The sequence below is a fragment of the Schistocerca cancellata genome, chromosome 2 (genome assembly GCF_023864275.1).
Source record: "Schistocerca cancellata isolate TAMUIC-IGC-003103 chromosome 2, iqSchCanc2.1, whole genome shotgun sequence".
In the NCBI taxonomy this organism is placed as follows: Eukaryota; Metazoa; Arthropoda; class Insecta; order Orthoptera; family Acrididae; genus Schistocerca; species Schistocerca cancellata.
Genome location: NC_064627.1, coordinates 599,882,239 through 599,908,250, shown reverse-complemented (window position 1 = coordinate 599,908,250; position 26,012 = coordinate 599,882,239). Strand labels below are relative to the sequence as shown.

General features: G+C 45.1%; 1 protein-coding gene across 1 annotated transcript in view; it reads right to left on the bottom strand.

Annotated features, from left to right (window-relative positions):
- The window catches only part of LOC126147179 (esterase FE4-like), a 77,634-nt gene that overhangs the window by 38,202 nt on the left and 13,420 nt on the right, over positions 1 to 26,012 (bottom strand). Inside the window, exons 3-5 of the mRNA XM_049915674.1 lie at positions 24,787 to 24,918; positions 24,489 to 24,636; positions 13,856 to 14,041 (exon numbers count right to left, since the gene is read on the bottom strand). Of these exons, the coding sequence (XP_049771631.1) occupies positions 13,856 to 14,041; positions 24,489 to 24,636; positions 24,787 to 24,918 (466 nt within the window). The remainder of the gene's footprint in view (positions 1 to 13,855; positions 14,042 to 24,488; positions 24,637 to 24,786; positions 24,919 to 26,012) is intronic.

Genomic DNA, 26,012 nt, shown 5'->3' with positions numbered 1-26,012 from the left:
ACAAGAAACTCTATGTTTGTAGGTATGGTATTCACTGAGGCGTGCGAAACTGCAAGCTGAAAAGAGTGACAAATGCAACGGATCAATACTAAATGCTTCAAACCATATTCCTCCTGAGTTGTTCGAAAAGCCCATTGTTTATTCCAACCATTGCAGAAGCATTATCTGTGCCAATTCCTACCATATTAACGATTGGAAGTTTAAGATCTTTCAAAGAATTCACAAGAACAGCAGCCAGATTTCTTGCATCTGCAGTTTCTACTACAGCGAGTTTGGGAAATGCTAATCTAATGGTTTGGTTGTTTACACTATAGTACCGTATAACGATAAATGGTTCAAATGGCTCTGAGCACTGTGGGACTTAACATCTGAGGTCATCAGTCCCCTAGAACTTAGAACTACTTAAACCTAACTGACCTAAGGACATCATACACATCCATTCTCGAGGCAGGATTCGAACCTGCGACCGTAGCGTTCGCGCGTTTCTAGAATGTAGCGCCTAGAACCGCTCGGCCACACTGGCCGGCGTATAACGATACGTAGCATTTTAGATATTGATACATCTGTGGATTCATCTATTAGTACACACCAATGATTGTGTTAATGAAAATACTGGCCCAAAATAGTTTCGATTTGTACTTCAAAAGTCGTCAGTACTCCATAAGTCGCCAGATAAGTCGCTAAATAATTTTTGTCGCTAAAAAGTTTTTTTTGTCGCTAAGACGAAGGCAAAAGTCGCCATTTCTAGCGACAAAGTCGCTAAATTGGCAACACTGACTGCGCAACGCTACGCGCTGTTAACATCCAGCTGCCCAACACTACAATAGCAAACAACAATGCAAACCAGCCACAGACTGCACACAGCACAGCCAGTGATTTTCATACAGAGCGCTACGTGACGTTACGAATATAAAAACCTAAACAGCCTACTTACAACATGCACTGAGCACCGAATTGACTGATAGATGATCACAAAAGTTATAAAGAAAAGTGATTTATTAAATCAAAAAGTAAAAACAAGAAAGTAATTTACAAATGTTTTCAGGGTCGCTTTTACTGGGCAGACATGGCATAGGTGGAACATCTCAGAAACGGCGACTCTAAGAATCGGCGACTTCACTGACGTCCTGGATCAGCTTTATGGACGGCGACGGGTGAATTTGACGGTACGCAGGCTCCAGCTCATGGACATTGATCTTCAGCCGCGGCCGGTTGAGGTGGCGACTTTCCCTTGCATGTGTCGAACGGGTTGGGCGGCGCATGGCGTCGACAGCGGCCAACGGAGAATGGCCTTCTCTCGTCCGTAGAAGCCAGGCACGATAAGGGCGGCTATCTTTTAGCAGTCAGTACATAATCAGCGCGTCCACCACACGTAGTTTACTACGAGGGATTCATTCTCTGTCCGAGACTTGTGTGGCCGAATAACACAAGCGGCACTTATTGAATCACAGTCAAAACTGGATTCGAGGTTGGGAATTAAACTGCCAACGTACCATCAGATGGGAAATACACATATCAAAAAAAGTTTTACATCACCTTGACTACGAGAGTTCCGGAACCTGTACAGAAAATTGGAGCAGAGATCAACATAAACATCATTTCCGCCATTTCTATTGCTCTTGAAAACCACACGTTGCTTGTTGTACCACCATAAAGCGAGGCCTTCAGAGGTGGTGGACCGGTACCTCTAATACCCAGTAGCTCGTCTTCTTGCATTGGTGCACGCCTGTATTCGTCGTGGCATACTATCAATATGTTCATCAAGGCACTGTTGGCCAAGACTGTCCCACTCCTCAGCGGCGATTCGGTGCAGATCCCTCAGAGAGGTTGATGGGTCACGTCGTCCATAAACAGACCTTTTCAATCTATCCTAGGTATGTCCGATAGGGTTCATGTGTGGAGAACATGCTGGCCACTCTAGTCGAGCGATGTCGTTATCCTGAAGGATGTCACTAACAGGATGTGCACGATGGGGGAGCGAATATCCGTCCATGAAGACGAATGCCTCTCCAGTATGCTGCCGATATGGTTGCACTATCGGTCGGGGGATGGCATTCACGTATCGTACATCCGTTACGGCACCTTCCTTGACCAGCAGCGGCGTACATCGGCTGGACGTAATGCCAATACATCAGGGAACTTCCACCTTGCTGCACTCGCTGGACAGTGTGTCTAAGGCGTTCAGCCTGGCTGGGTTGAATCCAAACACGTGTCCAACGATTGCCTGGTTGAAGGGACATGCGACACTCATCGGTGAAGAGAACGTGATGCCAATCCTGAGCGGTCCATTCGGCATGTTGTTGGGCCTATCTGCACTGCGCTGCATGTTGTCGTGGTTCCAAAGATGGACCTCGACATGGACGTCGGGAGTGAATCATGCAGACTATTGCGCACATTTTGAGTCATAACACGACGTCTTGTGGCTGCACGAAAAGTATTATTCAACAGGGTGGCGTTGCTGTCAGGGTTCCTCCGAGCCATAACCCGTAGATAGCGGTCATCCACTGCAGTAGTAGCCTTTGGGCGGACTGAGCGAGGCATGCCCTCGACAATTCTGTCTCTCTGTATCTCCTCCATGTCCAAACTGTTGTGGATTGGCAAGAGAGCCAACCCGGTAGGAGAGGAAGCCGAAAGGCACGCGTTTTAGCTCACGCAGACTGGCGTGAGGTCTGGAACAGGTGAAGGAAATTAGACTAGCAAAAAAAGGACGTAGCTGTGGAATACTTAACTTTAATCCACAAATGGTGAACATCGCTCTTGACGGTACATGTTTTACTGCATCAATAGTAACTGGTAATGGCGCCTTGCTAGGTCGTAGCAAATGACGTAGCTGAAGGCTATGCTAACTATCGTCTCGGCAAATGAGAGCGTATTTTGTCAGTGAACCATCGCTAGCAAAGTCGGCTGTACAACTGGAGCGAGTGCTAGTAAGTCTCTCTAGACCTGCCGTGTGGCGGCGCTCGGTCTGCAATCACTGATAGTGGCGACACGCGGGTCCGACGTATACTAACGGACCGCGGCCTATTTAAAGGCTACCACCTAGCAAGTGTGGTGTCTGGCGGTGACACCACACAAACAACATCGCTTTGGTTCACTCCGAGACGTCTGGACACTTCCCTTGTTGAGAGCCCTTTCTGGCACAAAGTAACAAAGCTGACGCAATCAAACCGCGGTATTGACCGTCTAGGCATGGTTGAACTACAGAAACACTAGCTGTACCCCTCCTTCGTGGTGGATGACTGGAACTGATCGACTGTCGGACCCACTCCGTCTACTAGGCGCTGTTCATACATGGTTGTTTACATGTTAGGGTGGGTTTAGTGGCACTTCTGAACAGTCAAAGGGACCTTGTCTGTGATAGAATATCCAGAGTCAACGTCTATCTTCAGGAGTTCTGAGAACTAGGGAGATGAAAAACTTTTTTTGTTGTGTGTAGAAGACTGACCTAAGGAAAAATTACAGAATAGCGAAGTCGAGTGCTCGTGGGATGATTACTGGACAGTAAGTTAAACTCAACCGTCTCTGGAAAGGGGACTAAGCCTTCATGGAGTAAGTGGGAGCTTACAAGGAATTTGGAAATAATCAGAGCGTAGGCACTTAGTTACCGAGACAACCAGAAAGTGAAGTTAGAGCCGTTAGCGAGATCAGAAAATCAATCAGGAGCTCCAGAAGCTTAGAGGACCAGCTTCAGAAGCCAAGAGCCCAAGACGAGCACACCAGGAAAAACAGGAAGTGAAGATCATAAGCCCACAGAGGCCAATAGGAGATGCTTATATGGTCGCTCTTTTGCTCTAAGTTCCAAGTTTCACGCTCCTAAGAATCAGTCTCACAGTCCAGCAGATTTCAGGTCGTGGCTTGTTTATTCAGGTTCAACTCGGCATGGCTGCAGTATGCAGCGGCCAGCCCTTCTTATGTGTTTGTCTCCCGTGCGCAGTGGGACAGCGAAGCAGTTTGCTTCTCTCGCGCCGAAAGGGCGCTGGTCAGCAGGTCCCTTCTGCTTACTGTGAGGCATTGAAAACTAAGCCTATCGGGATGTTCCATACTATGCGTTTCGTCTGTTTTGTCCTCCTCGCAGGCCCTGAAGAGGCTGGGCCGCACCAGTAAACACGTGGTTTCTGTTGTTTGTGGGGACCTGCGGGTTTCGGCAGCGACATTCAGTCTGTTTCATTCACCACAACAGCAGTTCAGATACAGACTGCTGTAGTGCTGTCCATCTATGGAATCTGTAGTTTCAAGAGAACGATTATGATGTTCCACTGCCTGAGGATATCTGTACGTTACAAATCTGTTGCAAGGATTGAAAGCGTTGCTTAAGTTCATGCGTTTTTCTCCATTAAAAATATGGTAAAAAACTAGATTATTTCGTTTCATATGTCAATAATACATGAAAAAACACATGTGTTTCCTCCTCGTAGTTGCAGCTCTGTAATATGATCACCTGAAATTGTAGACAGAGATAATCTTAGGTTGATGTAGTTTTCACGAATTCCACGTCCTTTACCTGACGTCCACAATTCTGCTTCAAACTGCTGCACACACGATGCAAGGGAATTTCCTACACAAAAAGGGAGTCTGGGAGAAGCAGTGATTGTTGTACGGCTGCGCACTAGGATAATCCCACAGACTCGAGCAGATATCTAAACGGAATGGCAGGAGTGATGGGCCCGACCAAGGTACACTGCAGCATAAGAAGATCAAGTTATCGATCCGCACAAACAGTACATCTACATAGATACTCTGCAAATCACATTTAAGTGCCTAGCAGAGGGTTCATCGAACCACCTTCACAATTCCATGTTATTCCAATCTCGTATAGCACGTGGAAAGAAAGGACACATACATCTTTCCGTACGAGCTCTGATTTCCCTTATTTTATAGTGGTCATACTTTCACCCTATTTAGGTCGGTGCCAACAAAATATTTTCGCATTCGAAGGAGAAAGTTGGTGATTAGAATTTCGTGAGAAGATTCCGTTGCAACGAAAAACGCCTTTCTTTTAATGATGTCCAGCCCAAATCCTGTATCATTTCTGTGACACTCTCTCCCATATTTCGCGATAATACAAAAGGTGTTGCCCTTCTTTGAACTTTTTCGATGTACTCCGTCAGTCCTATCTGGTAAGAATCCCACACTGCGCAGCAGTATTCTAAAAGAGGACGGACAAGCGTAGTGTAGGCAGTCTCCTTAGTAGATCTGTTATATTTTCCAAGTGTCCTGCCAATAAAACGCAGTCTTTGGTTAGTCTTCCCCACAACATTTTCTATGTGTTCCTTCCAATTTAAGTTGTTCGTAATTGTAATACCTAGGTATTTAGTTGAATTTACGGCTTTTAGATTAGACTGATTTGTCGTGTAACTGAAGTTTAACGAATTTCTTTTAGCACTCATGTGGATGACGTCACTCTTTTCGTTATTTAGGTAAGAAGCAAATATTAGGATTAGGCTTACTTATTTTTGATTGAGACAGCATTTTGCCAGTAACAAACTTAATTTGTGTCTTCTAATGAAGCGGAGGGCTGCATCGACGGTAGTGTAGCTGCTGGCAAGGTCCCGCAGGCCGATCAGCCTTTGCGGAGAACCCATGTGAAGAGTGTCTCACAACGTACCACTCTTCCTTCGTCCGGTCCTGATATTTTCTTCCCTTGTTCGCCGTCCTCTAGCGTGAGAGTTGACTCGTTGGGACAACTTCCCAGCATTTGTAAAATATATTCTCTCGGTTCAAGAAGACGGCTAGACGCCACAGACAAATAATAGGATTGGTTCATCATGAAAACAAAAGTGGCTATGGAAAAGAACTATCTTTATAACATCGTAGAGTACGCTGTGTTTTGGCAGAAAACAAACAGGAACTAATGAGGTTGCAAGTGGCTGAGTTTCTCCTCAATAAAACGAAGGTCAAGGGAAGGGAAACGAAATCAGACAAGATTAAGTTTTCGTTTCTAAAGTAGTGTTAAAAATGAGGAAAGTGTCAAGAGAGCGATTTCAATGGCCGTCCCTAGTAAGCGTAGAAGAGACATCAGACTATAGCAGGAAACGTATGAGGGGATTACGACTGTTGCTATCTCAAAACTGGCCACGAAATTATCATTTTCGGATATTATGCACCTACAAATGGCGCTGACAGTAATAGCAAAGATGAGATTTATGAAAGATTGAGAAGTTTGTTCAATATGGGTGATTCCTTCCAGAAATATCGGGTGAATAATTATGTTATTGAAAATAAAATTTCCAACTTTAAGTTAACTCATGTCAGTGTCTATAAGGGTGCAGAATGTGGTTCATACTACCTCTTATTAATTGCAGAGATGATAACATCCAAGTGACAAAGAAAAAAAGACATGATTTCCATGATGACACTGAACACTATGAAACACAGTATAAATAGTTTGTAACAGGAGTCTGTGCAATTTCTTTATAAACTGTGATTAGCAACCAAACTGTGGCAGTCATAAGAAGGAGCGACGTAGCACAGTATCAAACAATTAAAAAGTTCGTAAGTGAAGCAGCATTTGAAGTACAGGGGCAGAAGAAAGAAGAAAGCGACCCCCACAATACTGGACTCAAAGCACTGAAGGAAAGATAATCCTAGAAGTATGTTGTATAATAATTGGTTGAGCACAAGGTACAAACAGCATATAGCTTTTTGTGTTGGAATGAATGGAGAATGTACTGAATTGAGAGTACCTTGTGATACCACGTAATACGCAAATTAGCGAAGAGATCGCCTCAAGTAGGGCGTCAAAACTGTTGCGAATCGAGAATTACTTGACGTTTTTGGTAAAAAGGCATGAAGACTACTAATTGCATTACCCCATGTTGGGCGTCAAAACGCATTGAGTCCTTCAAAAACCCTGTGATACGACACAGCATGTGAATTACCCGTTGGATCACCCCACCATCGGAGTCAATAATTAAATTACATCTATAATTTAATGAATTCAAACAGTAAAAGGATATGAGAACAGGGGATTGATGTACGAATGGAAAAAAATTAGTTATAGTGCAAAACCAAGAAGCATTTGCGTTTATTACGATACTTTTTACATAAAAAAGAAATTATCACTCTCAGGGACGGTTTGACTGGGCGTGGGCCCGACTCAGTTGTTAAGGGTAATGAGGGGCAATGAATTATCACACCATTCTTCATAATCATTTGCCGTACTGTGATGGCGTCAGACGCTGAGTCGGTACGATGCGTTGCCTCGGAGCTGCGCAGCTGTCCTTGGTGCCCCAGGACTATGAAGCGAGGGCCCGCCACGGTGTTCTCTTTGACAGGTCGCCGTGTGTTGCTGTTGCCGAAGCAGCGTCATCGTGATCTCGTCAAGCGGATGTTGGCTATGGATGGAAGAGCTCCTTTGTCGTGACGCTTCTCCACAGTCACACAGATTCCTTCCTTATACGTAATTCCATCTCTAAGCTCAACGACTGATCGAAATATTCCTCTGCTCATTGGCGTACTAAATTTGGAATGCCCTCCAATGCCTGACTGCGTTTTATGAGCACGCCTCCTAGTTCAAGGTGAAAATTCTGTGTTGCATGGGCTGGTGTGTGACTCAGGAATCGGCGTCTTCATCACGATTTCATTGTCAAGGCTGTTCCCATGTTGGTCACACACTGTCTCACCGTTCTTCTGCACTCCTAAGCTGCTGTGAAAAGAGCCACACAACACTTCTTTTTAACGGCTCTGGACAGTTTCAAGTTTTTGCTTCGTCTAAGAAACTAGTGGTGTTTGTGATTTATAAGCTACGTCCTGTCCAGAAAACATATTACTTAGTCTTTAATCTTACACGCCTCCCTTTGCGAGTTATTGGCGCTCAGTGTCTGCATTCCCTTCCAGTTCCTCTGAGGTACTGGAATTCTTGACACATTCTCGCTTTTTAAGGCAGAGCGAAACGGCTACTCTCAGCAAGAAGAGTCACTTGCCTTCACATGTGCATTCATGACGCTTTTATGTCTATGCTCCATTCCACTGCCTACAGGGGTCCATCAGTTTTTGGCACGCTTCTCTTTGTCCATGATACTCTCCGCAAAGTGTTTGTTCTTAAGCGAGGCTAGGAAATTATCCCGTCCACCGCACTATGTGATAGCAGAACGTTTCCAGTGTCCGCATTTTGGGAGATCGTCACATGGGGTCCGCCACTCTCCTTCTCCTGGGCCGCTGGCACTTCGAGTCGGCGAGAATGATCCCCAGTGAAGGTAATCATACAGCTCCCTGTCACGAGTCTTAAGCTATAGTATAGACGGTTGAGAGACATGGGAAAGTGACCCATCTATGCCCACCTGACTTGTCACTCACGCACTTCGAAAACAAAAATCTTCACTCTCCAATAGTATCCAGGGATATTATATTTTCAGTTGTGCCTTAGAGTGTCAAGCCCAGCCCTGGTTGCCCTTGATAAATAGGTAAAAAACATGCACAAACAAACAAAGATGTCAAGCCCAGCCGACTATTAACACAACTGGTTACCCTTGATAAATAGATAAAAAATGCACAAATAAACAAAGATGGAAACAATTAAACAGTATATGAGGAACAAAAATCAATTTTAACATGGAGATAACGTCACAGATGTATACAGGGTGGTCCATTGATAGTGACTGGGCCAAATATTTCACGAAATAAGCATCAAACGAAAAAAACTACAAAGAACGAAACTCGTCTAGCTTGAAGGCGGAGACCAGATGGCGCTATGGTTGGCCCGCTAGATGGCGCTGCCATAGGTCAAACGGATATCAACTGTATTTTTTTAAAATAGGAACCCCCATTTTTTTGTTACATATTCGAGTAGTACGTAAAGAAACATGAATGTTTTAGTTGGACCACTTTTTTCTCTTTGTGATAGATGGCGCTGTTATAGTCACAAACGTATAAGTACGTGGTGTCACGTAACATTCCGCCAGTGCGGACGGTATTTGCTTTGTGATACATTACTGTGTTAAAACGGACCGTTTACCAATTGCGGAAAAGGTCGATATCGTATTGATGTATGGCTATTGTGATCAAAATGCTCAACGGGCGTGTGCTATGTATGCTGCACGGTATCCTGGACGACATCATCCCAAGTGTCCGGACCGTTCGCCGGATAGTTACGTTATTTCAGGTAACAGGAAGTGTTCAGCCACATGTGAAACGTCAACCACGACCTGCAACGAATGATGATGCCCAAGTAGGTGTTTTAGCTGCTGTCGCGGCTAATCCGCACATCAGTAGCGGACAAACTGCGCGAGAATCGGGAATCTCAAAAACGTCGGTGTTGATAATGCTACATCAACATCGATTGCACCCGTACAATATTTCTATGCACCAGGAATTGCATGGCGACGACTTTGAAATTCGTGTACAGTTCTGCCACAGGGTACAACAGAAATTACAAGATGATGACAGATTTTTTGCAAGCGTTCTATTTAGCGACGAAGCGTCATTCACCAACAGCGGTAACGTAAACCGGCATAATATGCATTATTGGGCAACGGAAAGCCCACGATGGCTGCGACAAGGGGAACATCAGCGACCTTGGCGGGTTAATGTATGGTGCGGTATTATGGGAGGAAGGATAATTGGCCCCCATTTTATCGATGGCAATCTAAATGGTGCAATGTATGCTGATTTCCTACGTTATGTGCTACCGATGTTACTACAAGATGTTTCAGTGCATGACAAAATGGCGATGTACTTCCAACATGATGGATGTCCGGCACATGGCTCGCGTGCGGTTGAAGCGGATTTGAATAGCAATTTCATGACAGGTGGATTGGTCGCTGAAGCACCATGCCATGGCCCGCACGTTCACCGGATCCGACGTCCTCGGATTTCTTTCTGTGGGGAAAGTTGAAGGATATTTGCTATCGTGATCCACCACCTACAACGCCTGACAACATACGTCAGCGCATTGTCAATGCAAGTGCGAACATTACGGTATGCGAACTACTCGCTGTTAAGAGAAATGTCGTTACATGTATTGCCAAATGCATTTACATTGGCGGACATAATTTTGAGCATTTATTGCATTAATGTCGTATTTACAGGTAATCACCCTGTAACAGCATGCTTTCGTAGAAATAAGTTCACAGAGGTACATGTATCACATTGGAACAACCGAAATAAAATTTTCAAACGTACCTACGTTCTGTATTTTAATTTAAGAAACCTACCTGTTACCAACTGTTCGTCTAAAATTGTGAGCCATGTGTTTGTGACTATTACAGCGCCATCTATCACAAAGCGAAAAAAGCGTTCCAACTAAAAAACTCATATTTCTGTACGTACTACAGGAATATGTAATAAAAAAATAGGGGTTCCTATTTAAAAAAAAACGCAGTTGATATCCGTTTGACCTATGGCAGCGCCATCTAGCGGGCCAACCATAGCACCATCTGGTTTCCCCCTTCAAGCTAGACAAGTTTCGTTCTTTGTAGTTTTTTCGTTTGACGCTTATTTCGTGAGATATTTGGCCCAGTCACGATCAATGGATCACACTGTATAAGACAAATGGAAATAAACACGTAACCAAGAAATCTGAAAACAAAATATAAATCACACACAGTAATACTATTCATTATGACGATATATAACGCAAATGAAAAAAACTATAAACATACAAGACACGTAGGGCTAAGACATATGAAATAAAAATTAACTTTACATTGCAATAATGTTTATCGAAGTGTTATACGTCACAACTGCCAAAATGAAAACACATAAGAGACTAGGAATTAAGACGTGTGACACAAAAGGTGACCTTAATAATGTTCGTCAATGAGCTCTTTCAAATGGATACAAAATGGGTGTCGGATCAGAAACTTGGTCACACAAAACAACAAGCTTTTGGTGACATACGTTGTCTGTCAAGGTCCAAGACGGATAGGATTGGATGCGTAACGCCTTAATGTTTTTACCATCATTGCAGTATATCCCCTCTCAGTGACTTTTTTTTCCTATCTTATACAGAAATAAGATGGGTACCTACGTTTCTATCACAGAACCTGCAATAATTGTGTGTAGTGTATGCATCACTAATATCTGGGAAGCCTTCTTCTTATTTACTAGGTCGCACAGTGTCAGCTGTGTGAGCTGTGTTAGTCTACTTCTAACATTCAAAATAATCTTATACGCTAACTTAAATGGTATCAGTTTTGCGATCTGCTTGAACAGACTTGAATTTCAACTATAATAAAAAGAAAAAATCCTGTATGCACTTAACTTTTTACCCTCAAGTGATTTCAACCTTCCCTTAAATTGTAACATTCCAAAAATGCTAAAACGTGTCAATCGACGTTTCATGCACTACTTTATAAAGTTGAAATGTCTTCACCGCCGACCGCAATGTATTAGTGGTGCGTCTCTGTATGCTGTGGTGTGTCTTTACAAGCTGCAACAGAAATCTCGTCAAATATTGTTGCGTGCTTGGTTTTCACCATTCAGGCTGGCATCAGCACATCGAAAACCTCGCATAGTAATACGATAGATCTTGGACCAGTCACACTGTATTGCAATTAAATATACACAACAAACAGAAATGACGTACATGGAAATAGCAATGTGCTTGCGTGAGCTGCATGGTAATTCCGCGCAATGGGAAATCTGATGTAATGAAACGTGGGTGGCTCCTCTCAGTCTCGCACTGCGCATTGCGGTGGCACACAGAAGCCATACTCACACACGTGCGACAGTGATATCACCTCTCCACATGCACACCAGGTGTCCCATACTCCTGCCACAAACAAAAATGGCTACCTAAGCGCCCGCATCTCGTGGTCGTGCGGTAGCGTTCTCGCTTCCCACGCCCGGGTTCCCGGGTTCGATTCCCGGCGGAGTCATGGATTTTCTCTGCCTCGTGATGGTTGGGTGTTGTGTACTGTCCTTAGGTTAGTTAGGTTTAAGTAGTTCTAAGTTCTAGGGGACATATGACCACAGCAGTTGAGTCCCATAGTACTCAGAGCCATTTGAACCATTTTAGAGCTACCTAAGCAAAATAAATACATAACTCTATCCGAATAGGCCATGGAAGATCCATCGACACCTGGCAAGTGGTGTGTCATGCTCAGCTCATAGGCGTCACTGGATGCGGATTTGGTGGGGCATGTGGTCAGCACACCGCTCTCCCAGAGCCGGTATTTCTCAATCAAGTAGCTCCTCAACAGGCCTCACAAGGGTTGAGTGCATCCCGTCAGTCAACAGCAGACCCGGATGGTCACCGAGCCAAGTGCTAGCCATGTCGTCCGACAGTACTTAACTCTGGTGATGTGATGGGAAACAGTGTTACCAATGTAGCAATGACATTGGCTCGTCTAGTAGTTACTATGATAGAAAGTTTGTTCACAAAATACAACGTGTTGCTAACAGTCAACAGCTACTGTCTATACTGCTACTGCTATACACTATTCTGCTCACCCATACTCTCAGGCTGTGGGTGTTAAACATCTCTGTCTCCATCCAGGGTCGTTTTAATGTGAAGAACGAATGTATGTGTATGAGACCGAGTCTGTTGTCGAACTGGGGTCTTAGAGGGCAATGTTGCTGTTTTATTGGTGCATGTTTTAGTGTCACCCCCCCACCCATTCCTCCCCAAACACACACCACAGGAGGGCTGAAACAGTATGGCTGAAAAGTCAAAAACAGCCGTTGCTCCTCCAGATCACGTTCGAATTTCGTCGAATAGTTTTCAACGGTCCTTAGTGATTCAACCCTACATAACAGAGCAAAAATTGCGGTCACGCTGCACTCGAAAGAGTTCAGATGATATTCAGTGGGGCTGCAGGCCCATTGCCTCCTTACTGAAGGGGGTGTCAATTGTATTAAAGGTGGTGGAGAGCGTGGTCCTGTTGCTCATTGCGCTACGAATTGTCGTTTTCAACCTCGAAATGTGTGGGAATGAAAGCCCCAAGGTAATGGATGGTTTCGTTGACGGCCTTCAAGCCATTTCTGAGATCTTTCCGTGTCGATTCTGAATAGCGGTGTGTCTGAAAAGTTTTCCTCGGCCACCAATATGGAAACTGTGAGATTTCAAAACTGGACATCGGCGTTCTGACCTCCATCGCAGAGGCGTCAAAGGAAGGGGTGAAATTTGGGTAATAGGGATGTGACGACTTTCCCTTAGTGTGAAATATCCACGGTGGCGTTCGGCAGAATTCTGGGGAAATTTGTGGCAAATGTTATTAACCCACTCTACACCTCAAATGAGCATCTGGGCTTCGACTTTTTTTTACGCATGTGTCCACGCCTTGTTATCAGAAGTATCGTTGATCCTGAGGTTGACATCACAAGGCGCCACAAATTTGCACCATTACAGGGGAAGGTTGTAGGCACCTTTGAGCCAAATATCAAACTTCTTCGTCGTAAATGAAGAAAATCACTGGATTTCAAAGAAATGACTCCTTCATTCTTTTCTGCAGTGAATGTTTCAGCCAGTTACAACCAAGTCAAAAATGGTTCAGATGGCTCTGAGCACTATGGGACTCAACTGCTGTGGTCATCAGTCCCCTAGAACTTAGAACTACTTAAACCTAACTAACCAAAGGACATCACACACACACATTCCCGAGGCAGGATTCGAACCTGCGACCGTAGCAGCAGCGCGGCTCCGGACTGGAGCGCCTAGAGCCGCACGGCCACCGCGGCCGGCACAACCAAGCCATAAGCTAAATAAGAGTTTCTAAATAATCTATTTTGACGATTAGTGCATTGGGCTGAAAATTTCAAATTAATTTGAAAGGTCCCTCTGATGCTGAAGTTCCTGTCTAACTGTAATTAGTGAGGCATTATTTCAGGGCGCTGTACCTCCTGGGCGCATTAGAAACTTTTGATCTGAAGTGAAATTATTATTTTCATGGAATATTAAAATCTTTAGTTAACTTACCTTTGCTCATTGGAGATAGGACGTGGTAATGAATGGAGGCCCCTCCAGCACTTTGGCCGAAGATAGTGACTTTGTCTGGGTCACCACCAAACGCTGCTATGTTCCTCTGCACCCAGCGAAGGGCCTCCACTTGATCCTTAAGGCCCATGTTCCCGGGGACGATTTCGTCACTGGTGCTTAAGAAACCTGCGGAACAGTTTCCTTGTAACTTCAATAATTGAAGTGTAAACTCTTATATAGCGTTAGTACATCAAACTACATGTTACACCGATTAACGCACACTCAGAATCCAAGCTGTGTGGATTATAGTTTATTGAAGCTTCTCAGAGGAGCCCTCAGCACCGGTGGCGCCATGATCTGCAAGCTACGACCACAATCGGGGCTCTGAATAGAAGCCATGCCCCTGGAGCGCATGTCGCGTCACCCGGCGGGACACCGTTACCACCGTCCAGCAATAACGGGCGCCCGCAACTGTCAGCCTTCACTCTGTCCTGTGCTTGCTTAGATTAAACTTTCATTTCGCCGGATGCTATCAGTTGGCTACACTGGCTTGCATTTATGACTCTGGATGGACTCTATTATTGGCCAGCTACCTTCTATTTCTGCAGCTCAGAACTTAATGTGTTTTTAGACTATGGTGACGAAAGTCATGTGATAGCGGTATGCACATATACAATGGCGGTGGTATCGCGTACAGCAACGGGAATTAGCAGACTCTGAAAGCGGAATGGTAATTGGGGATAGACGCACGGGCATTCAGTTTCGGAAATCGTTAGGGAATTCAATATTCCGAGAGCCACAGCGTCAAGAGAGTGCAAATTTCAGGCATTATCTTTAGGCATGGACAACGCAGTATCCGACGGCCTTTACAACTGGGAGTAGCACCCTTTTCTCAGAGCTGCCAGTGCTAACACACAATCAGCACTGCGTGAAATAACATCAGAAATAGATGTGGGACGTAGGAAGAACGTATCCGTTAGGACAGTGCGGAGAAATCTGGCGTTAATGGGCTGTGGCAGCAGGCGACCGATGTGAGTGCCTTGGCTAACAGCTCGACACTGCCGGCAGCGCCTCTCCTTGGCTTGTGACCACGTCGATTGGACCACAGACGATTGGAAAACCGTGACCTGGTTAGCTAAGTCCCGATTTCAGTTGGTAAGGCTTCGAATGTGGTGCTGACCCCACAAAGCCATGGACCCATGTTGTCAATAAGGCACTGTTCAAGCTCTTGGTGGCTCCATATCGGTGTGGGCTGTGTTCGCATGGAATGGATTTGGTCTCTGATCCAACTGAACGATCGCTAACTGGAAATGATTATGTTCGGCTACTTGGAGTCCACTCGCTGCCATTCTTAGACTTCATGCTCCCAACGAACGGAATTTTTGTGGATGACAAAGTGCCATGTCATCAGGCCACAATTGCTCGTGATTCGTATGAAGAATATTCTGAACAAATCGAGCGAATGACTTGGCCACCAAGATCGCATATTTGCAGTTACCTTTAAACCTGAAATCTAGAGATCTGCTGGTACTCAACAGCTCCTTTGACATTTGCTGGTATAACCAGTTGCCCATTGCCATTTACGATACCTAAGCAGAGTTTTAGTGATATTTGGAACAACAGCTTCAGGACACTCCTTTCCACTGCAATTACACACATCAAAAAAGTTTTGCATCACCTTGATTCCTAGAGTTCCGGAATCTGTGCAGGAAACTGGAATAAAGATCAACATAAACATCATTTCCGCCTACTTATTGCTCATAAAAACCACACATTGCATGTTGTACCACCATACAGTGAGACCTTCAGAGCTGGTGGTCCAGATTGCTGCACACACCAGTACTTCTAATACCCAGTAGCACATCCTCTTGCATTGATGCATGGATGCATACTATCCACAAGTTCATCAAGGCACTGTTGGTCCAGATTGTCCCAACCCTTAACGGCGATTCGGTGTAGATCCTTCAGAGTGGTGGTGGATCACGTCGTCCATAACAGCCCTTTTCAATCCATACCAGGTATGTTCGATAGGGTTTATGTCTGGAGAACATGCTGGTTACTCTAGTCGAGGGATATCGTTATCCTGAAGGAAGTCATTCACAAGATGTGCACGATGGAGACGCGAATTGTCGTCCATGAAGAAGAATGCCTCGCCAATATGCTGCCGATATGGTTGCACTATCGGTCGGAGGACGGCATTCCCGTATCGTACAGCCGTTACGGCGCCTTCCATGACCACCAGCGGCGTACATCGACCCCACATAATACCACGCCAGAACAGCAGGAAGACTCCACCTTGCTGCACTCGCTGGACAGTGTGTCTAAGACGTTCAGCGTGCCTGGGTTGCCTCTAAACACGTCTCCGACGATTGTCTGGTTGAAGGCATAGGCGACACTCATCGGTGAAGAGAAAGTGATGCCAATCCTGAGCGGTCCATTCGGCATGTTGTTGGGCCCATCTGTGCCGCGCTGCATGGTGTCGTGGTTGCAAAGATGGACCTCGCCATGGACATCGGGAGTGAAGTTGAACATTATGCAGCCTACTGCGTGCAGTTTGAGTCGTAATACGACGTCCTGTGGCTGCACGAAAAGCAGGGGTGATGCAAAACTTTTTTTGATGTTTGGACTTGGATGAGATGGTAGTGCCACGGGAGTCAACCAGTGAGCACCTTCGGATCTTGCAGTCTTTCTCGATTAACAGATGCAGGAGTCACGTGCAACTTCCAGCAGTGAAAATTTTTGCAACACATTGAATACCTTGGATTTATAATAAGCAATCAGGGCATCGAACGTACTGCACAACACATCCGTGCCGCAGAAAACATACCCAGGCCCTAGAATTTCAAAGAAGTCGAATCCATTTGTGCAGCGTTTCCTCCAAACGCTGCACTGATTACGGCCCAGATGAGAGCAGACTCTACTGTCTTTACAGTTACCAAATTGGTTGAGCGAGGATTGTCTTAGCCTGTATCTGCGATGGCACGTAGTCTACTCAAAACGTTCTTTGCCATAAAGAACAGACCCTCCATCCCTTCTGCAAACAGAACACGAATGATCTGGCGTCGGTTGTAGGCGCTTCAGTCTGGAACCTCGTGACCACTACGGTCGCAGGTTCGAATCCTGCCTTTGGCATGGATGTGTGTGATTTCCCTAGGTTAGGTAGGTTTAAGTAATTCTAAGTTCCAAGGGACTGATGAGCTCAGATGTTAAGTCCCATAGTGCTCAGAGCCATTGAACCATTTTTTTTTTGCCATAGGATCGTTATCCCTCTGGTTCAGCACCCCAGGGTACTTGTGCTCCTACACGCATGTCACTGGTACGCTGTCATACATACCGGCCAGCTGTCAACAAGGGCATCGAGATTATGTAGCGGTCTTGTACTGCATAAGCTCAGCAACTATTTGCACCACCCAAAGCGTTTTCGCCATAGCCCCTTTCTAGCCTTTGGGAGCGACTCCACATCGACTTCGCTGGCCTTCCATTGCGCCAGATGTGGCTTGTTGTGGTGGAAACATGCTCTAAATTTCCACATATCCACCCGATGTGATCCACGATGACAGCAAACCTGACCAAAGCCCTTTCGCATATCTTTTACGTCGAGGGCATTCCGAATACCATCGTCTACGACACTGGTCCCTCAGTTGGCCTCGTCCCATTTCTGTGAGCTGGAAGGGGTATAGCACCTTCTTAGAGCGCCATGTCAGCCCAATGAAATGGAAAACAGAATGGACAGTTTGGACCTTCAAAGAAAAGATGGGGTCCCCGGCAAAATCCATCTCATCCGAACAAACCCTCTCCTTCTTGGCCGCCTATAGAGAAACTCCAATTGTGAGGAAGATTTGGATGAATTGCTCCATGGAAGGCAGCCTATTAAACTTCTCTCGCTGCTCTCGCCGCCAGATTCCCACCTTTCACAGTCTCCAGCCCCTCACCAGTTATGGACCGGTGCTCTAGTATAGGTGTGACGATTTGGACGCTGACCCGTTTTGGAGTCTATGAGGCCGCTGAATGCATGACATCTCCAGGACAGTCACCTCTGGAGGTCCCACCAGACCCAGCTGCACCCCAGAACACTGTTGACCTCGGACTTGTCAGCCACAGTCACCTCCAGTATTTCACTGGTAACGCTGGATCCCCAGTGAAGTCGCTCATGAACTGGGCTCTGGCACCCCAAACTTCTTTTACAGCGCCAGCAGCCTTCCATGAGTGTCGTGGACCGCGCTGTGTATTCCCCCATTACAACCGAAGTCGTCGAGGTAGAGATAATGCAGACTCTCCCTGGTCACTTCCAGAAGCAGCGCCCATGCTTCCGAAGTGGAGCTGGCACAGGCTGGGCCGATTACGCCCCATGAAACTTCTATAGAAGGGTGGGGAGTGGGCGGGGCAGGAATGTTGTAACTGGCTTTGACAGCGACTTGGGCTATTACAGCTGTCGGCAATCGACCTGTGATGTGCAAGCTGTCAATGTAAGAGGCGCTCTGGGAAGAAGCCACATCCCTGGAGCGCACATCGCGATACCTGCCGGTACCCCTGATCACCGTCCATGTGCCTGCAGCTCGAAGCATTCATTCGTTAGTGTGCTCGCTTACCTGGAACATCTACTTCGCCAGATGACTACACTGAATTTGACTTCGGTCTATATATGTACTCTATTTTTCGCCAGCTACGATTGTTTGTGCAATTCTGAACTTTCGTCTCTTTGTATTAACTGTGTGCATCTACTGTGCTATCATATTTTCGCCAATAAATTGTACTCATGATTGCAAACTACAAAAGCTAATGTTTATCAGAAGAATATATTTGTATACTCTCTACCGAACGAGGAACTTGCTATAATCCAGTGAATGATGATTATTTTATGAAGTATTCTGATACAACGAAGGTGAATGGAAAATAAGCACATCAAAAAAAGTTTTCCATCACCTCGGTTCCGAGAGTTCTGGAACCTGTACAGAAAATTGGAACAGAGATCAACATAAACATCATTTCCGTCCTTTTTATTGCTCATGAAAACCACACATTGCCTGTTGAACCATCGTAAAGCGAGACTTTTAGAGGTGGTTGTCCAGGTTGCTGTACACACCGTTGCCTCTAATACCCAGTTTCACGTTCTTTCGCATTGATGCATGACTGTATTCGTCGTGGCATACTATCCACAAGTTCGGCAGGCACTGTTGGTCCAGATTGTACGACTCCTCAACGGAGATTCGGTGTAGATCCCTCAGAGTGGTTGATGGGTCATGTCGTCCATAAACAGCCCTTTCCAATCTATCCCAGGTATGTTCGATAGGGTTTATGTCTGGAGAACATGCTGGTTACTCTAGTCGAGCGATGTCGTTATGCTGAAGGACGTCACTCACAAGATGTGCACTACGGAGACGCGAATTGTCGTCCATGAAGACGAATGCCTCACCAGTATGCCGCCGATATGGTTGAACTATCGGTCGGAGGACGGCATTCCCGTATCGTACAGCCGTTACGACGCCTTCCATGACCAGCAGTGGCGTACGTCGGCCCCACACAATGCCACGCCAAAACAGCGGGAAGACTCCACCTTGCTGCACTCGTTGGACAGTGTGTCTAAGGCGTTCAGCCTGACTGGGTTGGCCGGCCGGAATGGCCGATCGGTTCTAGGCGCTTCAGCCTGGAACCGCGCGACCGCTACGGTCGCAGGTTCGAATCCTGCCTCGGGCGTGAATGTGTGTGATGTCCTGAGGTTAGTTAGGTTTAAGTAGTTCTAAGCTATAGGGGACTGATGACCTCATCTGTTAAGTCCCATAGTGCTCAGAGCCATTTGAATCATTTTGACTGGGTTGCCTCCAAACACGTCTCCGACGATTGTCTGGTTAAAGGCATAGGCGACACTCATAGGTGAAGAGAAAGTGATGCCAATCCTGAGTGGTCCATTCAGCATGTTGTTGGGCCCATGTGTGTCACGCTGCATGGTGTCGTGGTTGCAAAGATGGACCTCGCCATGGACATCGGAAGTGAAGCTGAACACCATGCAGCCTATTGCGCACAGTTTGAGTCGTAACACGACGTCCTGTGGCTGCACGAAAAGCATTATTCAACATGGTGGCGTTGCTGTCAGGGTTCCTCCGAGCCATAATCCGTAGGTAGCGGTCATCCACTGCAGTAGTAGCCCTTGTCACTGACAGTTCCTATCTCTCTGTATCTCCTCCATGTCCGAACTACATCGCCTTGGGTCACTCCGAGACGCCCTCACACTTCCCTTGTTGAGAGCCCTTCCTGGCACAAAGTAACAATGCGGATGCGATCGAACCCGACACGAGTCGGGTACCTCCTTCCTGAAGGAATGACTGGAACTGCTCGCCTGTCGGACCCACTCAGTCTAATAGGCTCTGCTCATGGATGTTTGTTTACATCTTTGGGCGGGTTTAGTGACATCTCTGAATAATCAAAAGGACTGTGTCCGTGATACAATATCCACAGACAACGTCTATCTTTAGGAGTTCTGGGAACTGGGTGATGCAAAAATTATTTTGATGTGTGTAGTTTAACTGTACTGCTGGGAGCATGTAAATGCTGTCACATTAAGATGTTCAGAGTTTTATTGTGCCTTAGGAGTGGTTGATAAAAATAAGTCGGTAATTTAACGCAGTGCGTTTGTGTTTAAGATATACATATATACACGTAGTTCCTTAATCACCTAAATAATCAGATAAGGCCATCTGGACTTGGAGAAAACTACATCATTAAAACAATAGAGTGGGAGCAGCATACAGAAAGTATTCCTGGTAAAACTGCTGTGATTTCGGTAGTCCCAGATGCATAAAACCTGAGGTTTAGACCAAGAAAGGGATGTGAAGTGGCGCGGTGAGTCTGCTTTTAAACTGTTTCGATTGGAATGACTTGCTTGCATTTAGATAACAGCAGGAAAACAAAGTAATGAAAACCGGGGTGAGACAGTGAAATGGTCTGGGCGTCATATTGTACGCCATACAACTGAGAACAATGTCTATGATGGCATGAGGCGGGAAACAATCCTTCTCTTCGCTTCGTTGCGCCCCGCATATACCCATAGTCCGAACTACTGTTTTCAGAAAAATACTGACTTACCACTGGACTTCATTGCCAGCCTTGTTATATAACATAGCTGTTCATTTATGGTCTCCCACTCTTTTTTACATTTTGCGTACAACATCGGACTGCGAAGGAAAAATTCTAGTGAAACATTTACGCAGACATCGCATCCACTTTTAAACAAGAAAGTAATGAGTAAACCTAGGAGTGGCGATATTTTCTATGAATAAGACAAGAAAAAAAGAAAAATAATTGGGAGACAGTACTAGTGTTAATAAAGCACTCTAGTTGACAAGTAAGTGAAGTACCCAGAAGAAATGGTCGGAAGACAATGTAAGATCGTTGCGAATCTCTGTGACATGTAGGACGCCACCAGAGTGCATTAACGTTGTTTGTGTTCAGTGTTGTTAACAGCGAGATCTGGCAGGGTATATGAGAAACGTGAACAGCATCAGAGGTTGAGTGATAACTGTGAAGGCCACGGAGGTGCTGCGTTCTAGCATTACAAATCATTATCAGCTCCTGACAGAGTTTGGGAAGAGGCTCATTTTTGGTCACCATTTGTACGGGTGGTCGAATTTCACAATGTACAGACTTGTGGAGCATTCTGATGTGACAATGGTCAATCAATAAGACAAGATATGAGTATTCCAAATGATTTACATTGTAACTGAGCCACAGCGGCTCCTTCCATCCGGGGGCAGTTAATGGACTCCTTGCAACAGTGTGCGCCATCCCGCGTCGTTGTTCGGAGACCGGCAGCAGACAGGGTAGGGAATCGCTGTCCCACGCATAGCCTGCCGCTAACGTGAAGAGTGGTGCCGAGAGAGGGAAGCATGAACTGCTGATGGATGGCGTCGCATTGTGTTCAGTGATGAAACACGGTTCTGCACTATCCAAGATGACTATGGTCAGCGAGTACGGTAGCGACTTAGGGAGAGGTGCCACTCTTCCATTGTTTTGGAGTGGCACAGTGGCGTTACACCTGGAGTCACTGAGTTGGATATGACTTCAGATCACTTTTGATGGTGGTTGACGGAACGATGACGGCACAAAGGAACGTCGCGGACGTCCTGCATCATCTTGTGTTCTCTCATATGAAGTGTCGTGGTGCCAGTTGTCAAGAGGACAATGGCGCGTGTCTCCATGAACTGTTTTCATGATGTTGATGTACCTCCATGGCCAGCAAGATCTCAGCTCCATCCCCATGCCAGTATCCAGGATATCTAAGGGCGGTTACAACAGTTGTGGCGACATGGCCTCAGGAGACGATATACCGGCTTTTCGACACCCTTCCCATTCGGACCAGTCCATGCGTCCATGTCAGAGGATGTGCAGCGTCGTACTGTTAAGTGAACTCACAGTGCCAAGTTCTGCGTTAATGTGACTCGCTTTATTCATCACCGAAGGGTGCTTCACACTTTGTGTTGAGACCATGTACATGCAGACGATGAATATGAAGTATTATTCAGGAAACATTACTATTCTGAGGAGGTGAGACGATTTAAGATATTTACGTCTGTCGAACAATATCAAGTTAAGAACACTCATAACAGTGAGGTAGTTCTATTCATGAAAATGTTTTTAGAAACGGATTGTATGATCACACAGAAGCCGAAGTTAACTGGTTAGTTCTATGACACCGTTTCATTTTCCTTGCCGATACTGTTGACATTCGCATGGTTCTAAAGCTCCTAAATTCACAAAGTATATTTCCTAATAACAATAACGTCTTACATCGCTTCAAAAACGATCTGAATAGTTTTTAGCTACTTGAGTATACATTTCAAAAATCGTCAAGAAATTTAGAAAGCTTTGAGGGGCAATGGATGAAATTATCACTGTACCATTCGTTATTTATGTACAGTTATGTAGGAGTATTCTCGCTGTTACAGGTCCTGGACATCGTCTCCATGTTACTATTTATTTCCCCTTCCCGTGTAAGTGACCACGAGTTCAAATTCATTAGCAAGCAGTCATTAAAACAATGTAAATATTTCTGTACAACACTACAGGTTGTGCAACATAGATAACAAAAAAGGTGCAAAGCAGTTACCGATTCTCGTTTCTTCTTATCCCTATGATTGTAAACTTCTTGGGAACAGAAAACATAAAAGAATGTAGTAACAATTACACTAATTTTTAGACGGCTAATTGAGGTAAAATGCTTGTCTTTAGATACAGAAATAGGAAACTTGCAACCGAGTGTAAATTACTTGAACATTTGCACGGTAATTATTTGATTGTTCAGTAATATTGGAATCTGATCAGCACACACGCCAGCGAATCCGAGAAGAGTGAGCGACAGCTCTAAGCAAGCTTTTTGGCAATAATAAGCTTAAGCTAAGGCTTGTCTACTATGAATCGCAATAAGATAGGTAAAGGAGGAAATAGGGTACTGACTTCACTCACTAGATCGTCAGGAATAGTAGATACTAAGAAACTTCGCAGGTGCATTATAAAATTTATCAACCCGCAGCAGAAAGAAATTTCTGAATTAGCTTAACAAACACCAGTTTAATTGAAAATGCCTTCTTTTCTACAATACCTGACAAAACACGTGAAGCATACAAAAAGAGAGGAGAAAACGGAATGAAACTTCATGGCTTGAGAGGGTGTGTGATGTTATTTCAGTAATCACAAAATCGATTCAGATTCACAAACAGCTTGGCAGTTTGAGCCCATTTATCACTGTGACGTTGCACTCGTCTGGCCTAGCTCCTTTCACTGATTCTCTTGGGAAAGGCATCGTAAAACACTTCTATCCGCTCCTGAGTCAAGTTGACCCACAACTGATACAACTGGCCTTTGACATCCTAAAACGGAGTTGACATCCGAGGTAGTCCCATACATTTTCTGTCAGGGATAGGTCTGGTGATCTTTCTGGTCATGGGAGTACCTCACCATGACATAGGCAGTTTACGAGTCAGGCACTGTGGCCTGAAATCGTCTCCGATGACTCCCAATGCCATGGCGCAGCAATAACATCGCTGTGCTTCCCCCGTCGCAAGGTGGCAGTCGTTCTCGTCTACGCTGGTCATCTGAAATAGAGTGAGCCGCGATTCGTTGCTGAATACAGTGCGGTGCCATTTATCACCAGTTTGTGTTATGTAAACGGCAGTCTGGTCATGGGACAGCAAATCCCTCTTCCGGCTGCTGCCAGTCTTCGAACAATGGAGTGGGGTGACACAGAATGCTGCATGGCGTCCATTACTCGATGCCTGCTTTCGGGGAGCCGTGCAATCCAGCATTGGACCAGTGTCAAACCTGAGTGCCCCACAAATCTAGATATTGCACGGCTCTACCAGCTGACCAACTGGAGACCCACAACGAGGCCATTTTCAAAGTCTGTCAAGTACTGATAACGTTATCTGAGACGAGCATTTGCATCTTAGAGTATTCCACACTTCTATGTGTCGCAGATAACTAGAACTCTTAACAATTCACATATCCGCCGATGGTGTGGACATGTTCGAATTTATACTGACATCTCACCAAGTCTTCTTGGTGCTTTACCTTTTTTTTTGTAGAGCAGTCTGTTTTGTAGTTTACAACAATACATAACTTCAGTAGTATTCAAAATTATTACCAAGAAGTCCCAGCCGATAATTTATGCCAACGAATATGACGTCATTGTCCACAAAATAGTCTGCTACCGGCGAACCAGATCCTCCTGTGAAACATCCGCCATGTATCCAAACCATAACTGCTTTCAGGGTTCCATTTTGCGACGGTGTCTGTCGAAACGTTAAATAACGATAACATCTCGTCAATTCCAATACTTATAACAATAACTTCAAAAAAATTCTGTTTAACTGAGACGTGGAGAAAATAATTTATGGTTGATATTATAAATTGAGTGACATTTTCTGCAAAATAGTACATACCCCTGGACCATGAACATTGAGGTAAAGACAGTCTTCGGCGCCAGACGTCGCACCACTTCGATACTGGGGACACTGCGAGCCCACCGCCAGGGCGTCTCTAACTCCAGACCATGCTGCTTTTGTCACTGGTGGCTGTGAAGAGACATCGTTTCGTGATGTGTTAAATTTTCAAAGAGGAAATACTGAGTCACACGAATATTTAAAGACGAATAGCGAAGTTGCAAGGCAGTCCTAATGTAAATAGGCCACGTATGAGGTTGTCTGAAGTCTGGATCTAATTCACTTCGAATGTCTGTTATAGGAGAATAAGCATTATTAATGGGTAAAACGTATGGTTAGGAATCCTGACAGTGTTTCTCGTCTGATAATCAAGCTTGAATACAAAGTATTTCCCCAAGTAAAAAAAATTATTGCTTAATAAGAGGGAGAGTGCCCCGGAGATGGTGATGAAACTCCTGTGACAGACACTAAAAAAGAGGACTTGTGAAACACAGGAGGTTTTAGCGTTTTACTTCCGAAAGCATTCGCCAACGAAACAACTATGATGCGAAATTCTGAGAAATTTGGTCCCATACTAAACTCAACGACAGTCATTCTTGCATAAGAAGCATGCATACAAATATTCTCTCTTCTTTGACACCAGTAGAGAAAGACAAAAAATTAAGAGGCAGCCAGGTGGAGGGTAAATAAGTACATTTACAACCCTTAATAACGGTGAGCATATGTTTATAGATGGGAAAGTATCCAAGTAATATAACAATTTAGTGATGCAGATGTCTACGTTGTACGAGGCAGCAAGGACAGAACAAGATATGGTATCTTTCACCAAGTGTGATTAAGCTTGATGGCGTCGAACTTACTCTGTTTAGCTAAATGACTTTAGTGACTTCATAAGTAATATATGAGAGAGGGGCGCCATTGTTGACTGCGACGGATTTCTTGCTCTGATAATTGGCGTAATGCACAGGAAGAATCGTTAGTAAAAAGCTTTGACAAAGAGTGTAAAAGTAAATTTAGAACGTAAACGCGACCATCACTTTTCTGCTCCATGCAACTATTTTCACTGTATTATGGTAATTGGAGACGCACTTCTAGGCTAACCCAGCATTTAAAGTACGTCAGGGAGGTGACGTGGTGCCTCGGTCAGCTGATATTCAGAGAGCCAGTACAGCTCAAATTAAATGCTCACCATATGTGTGTGGTTGGTGATATCCTCATCACCGTTT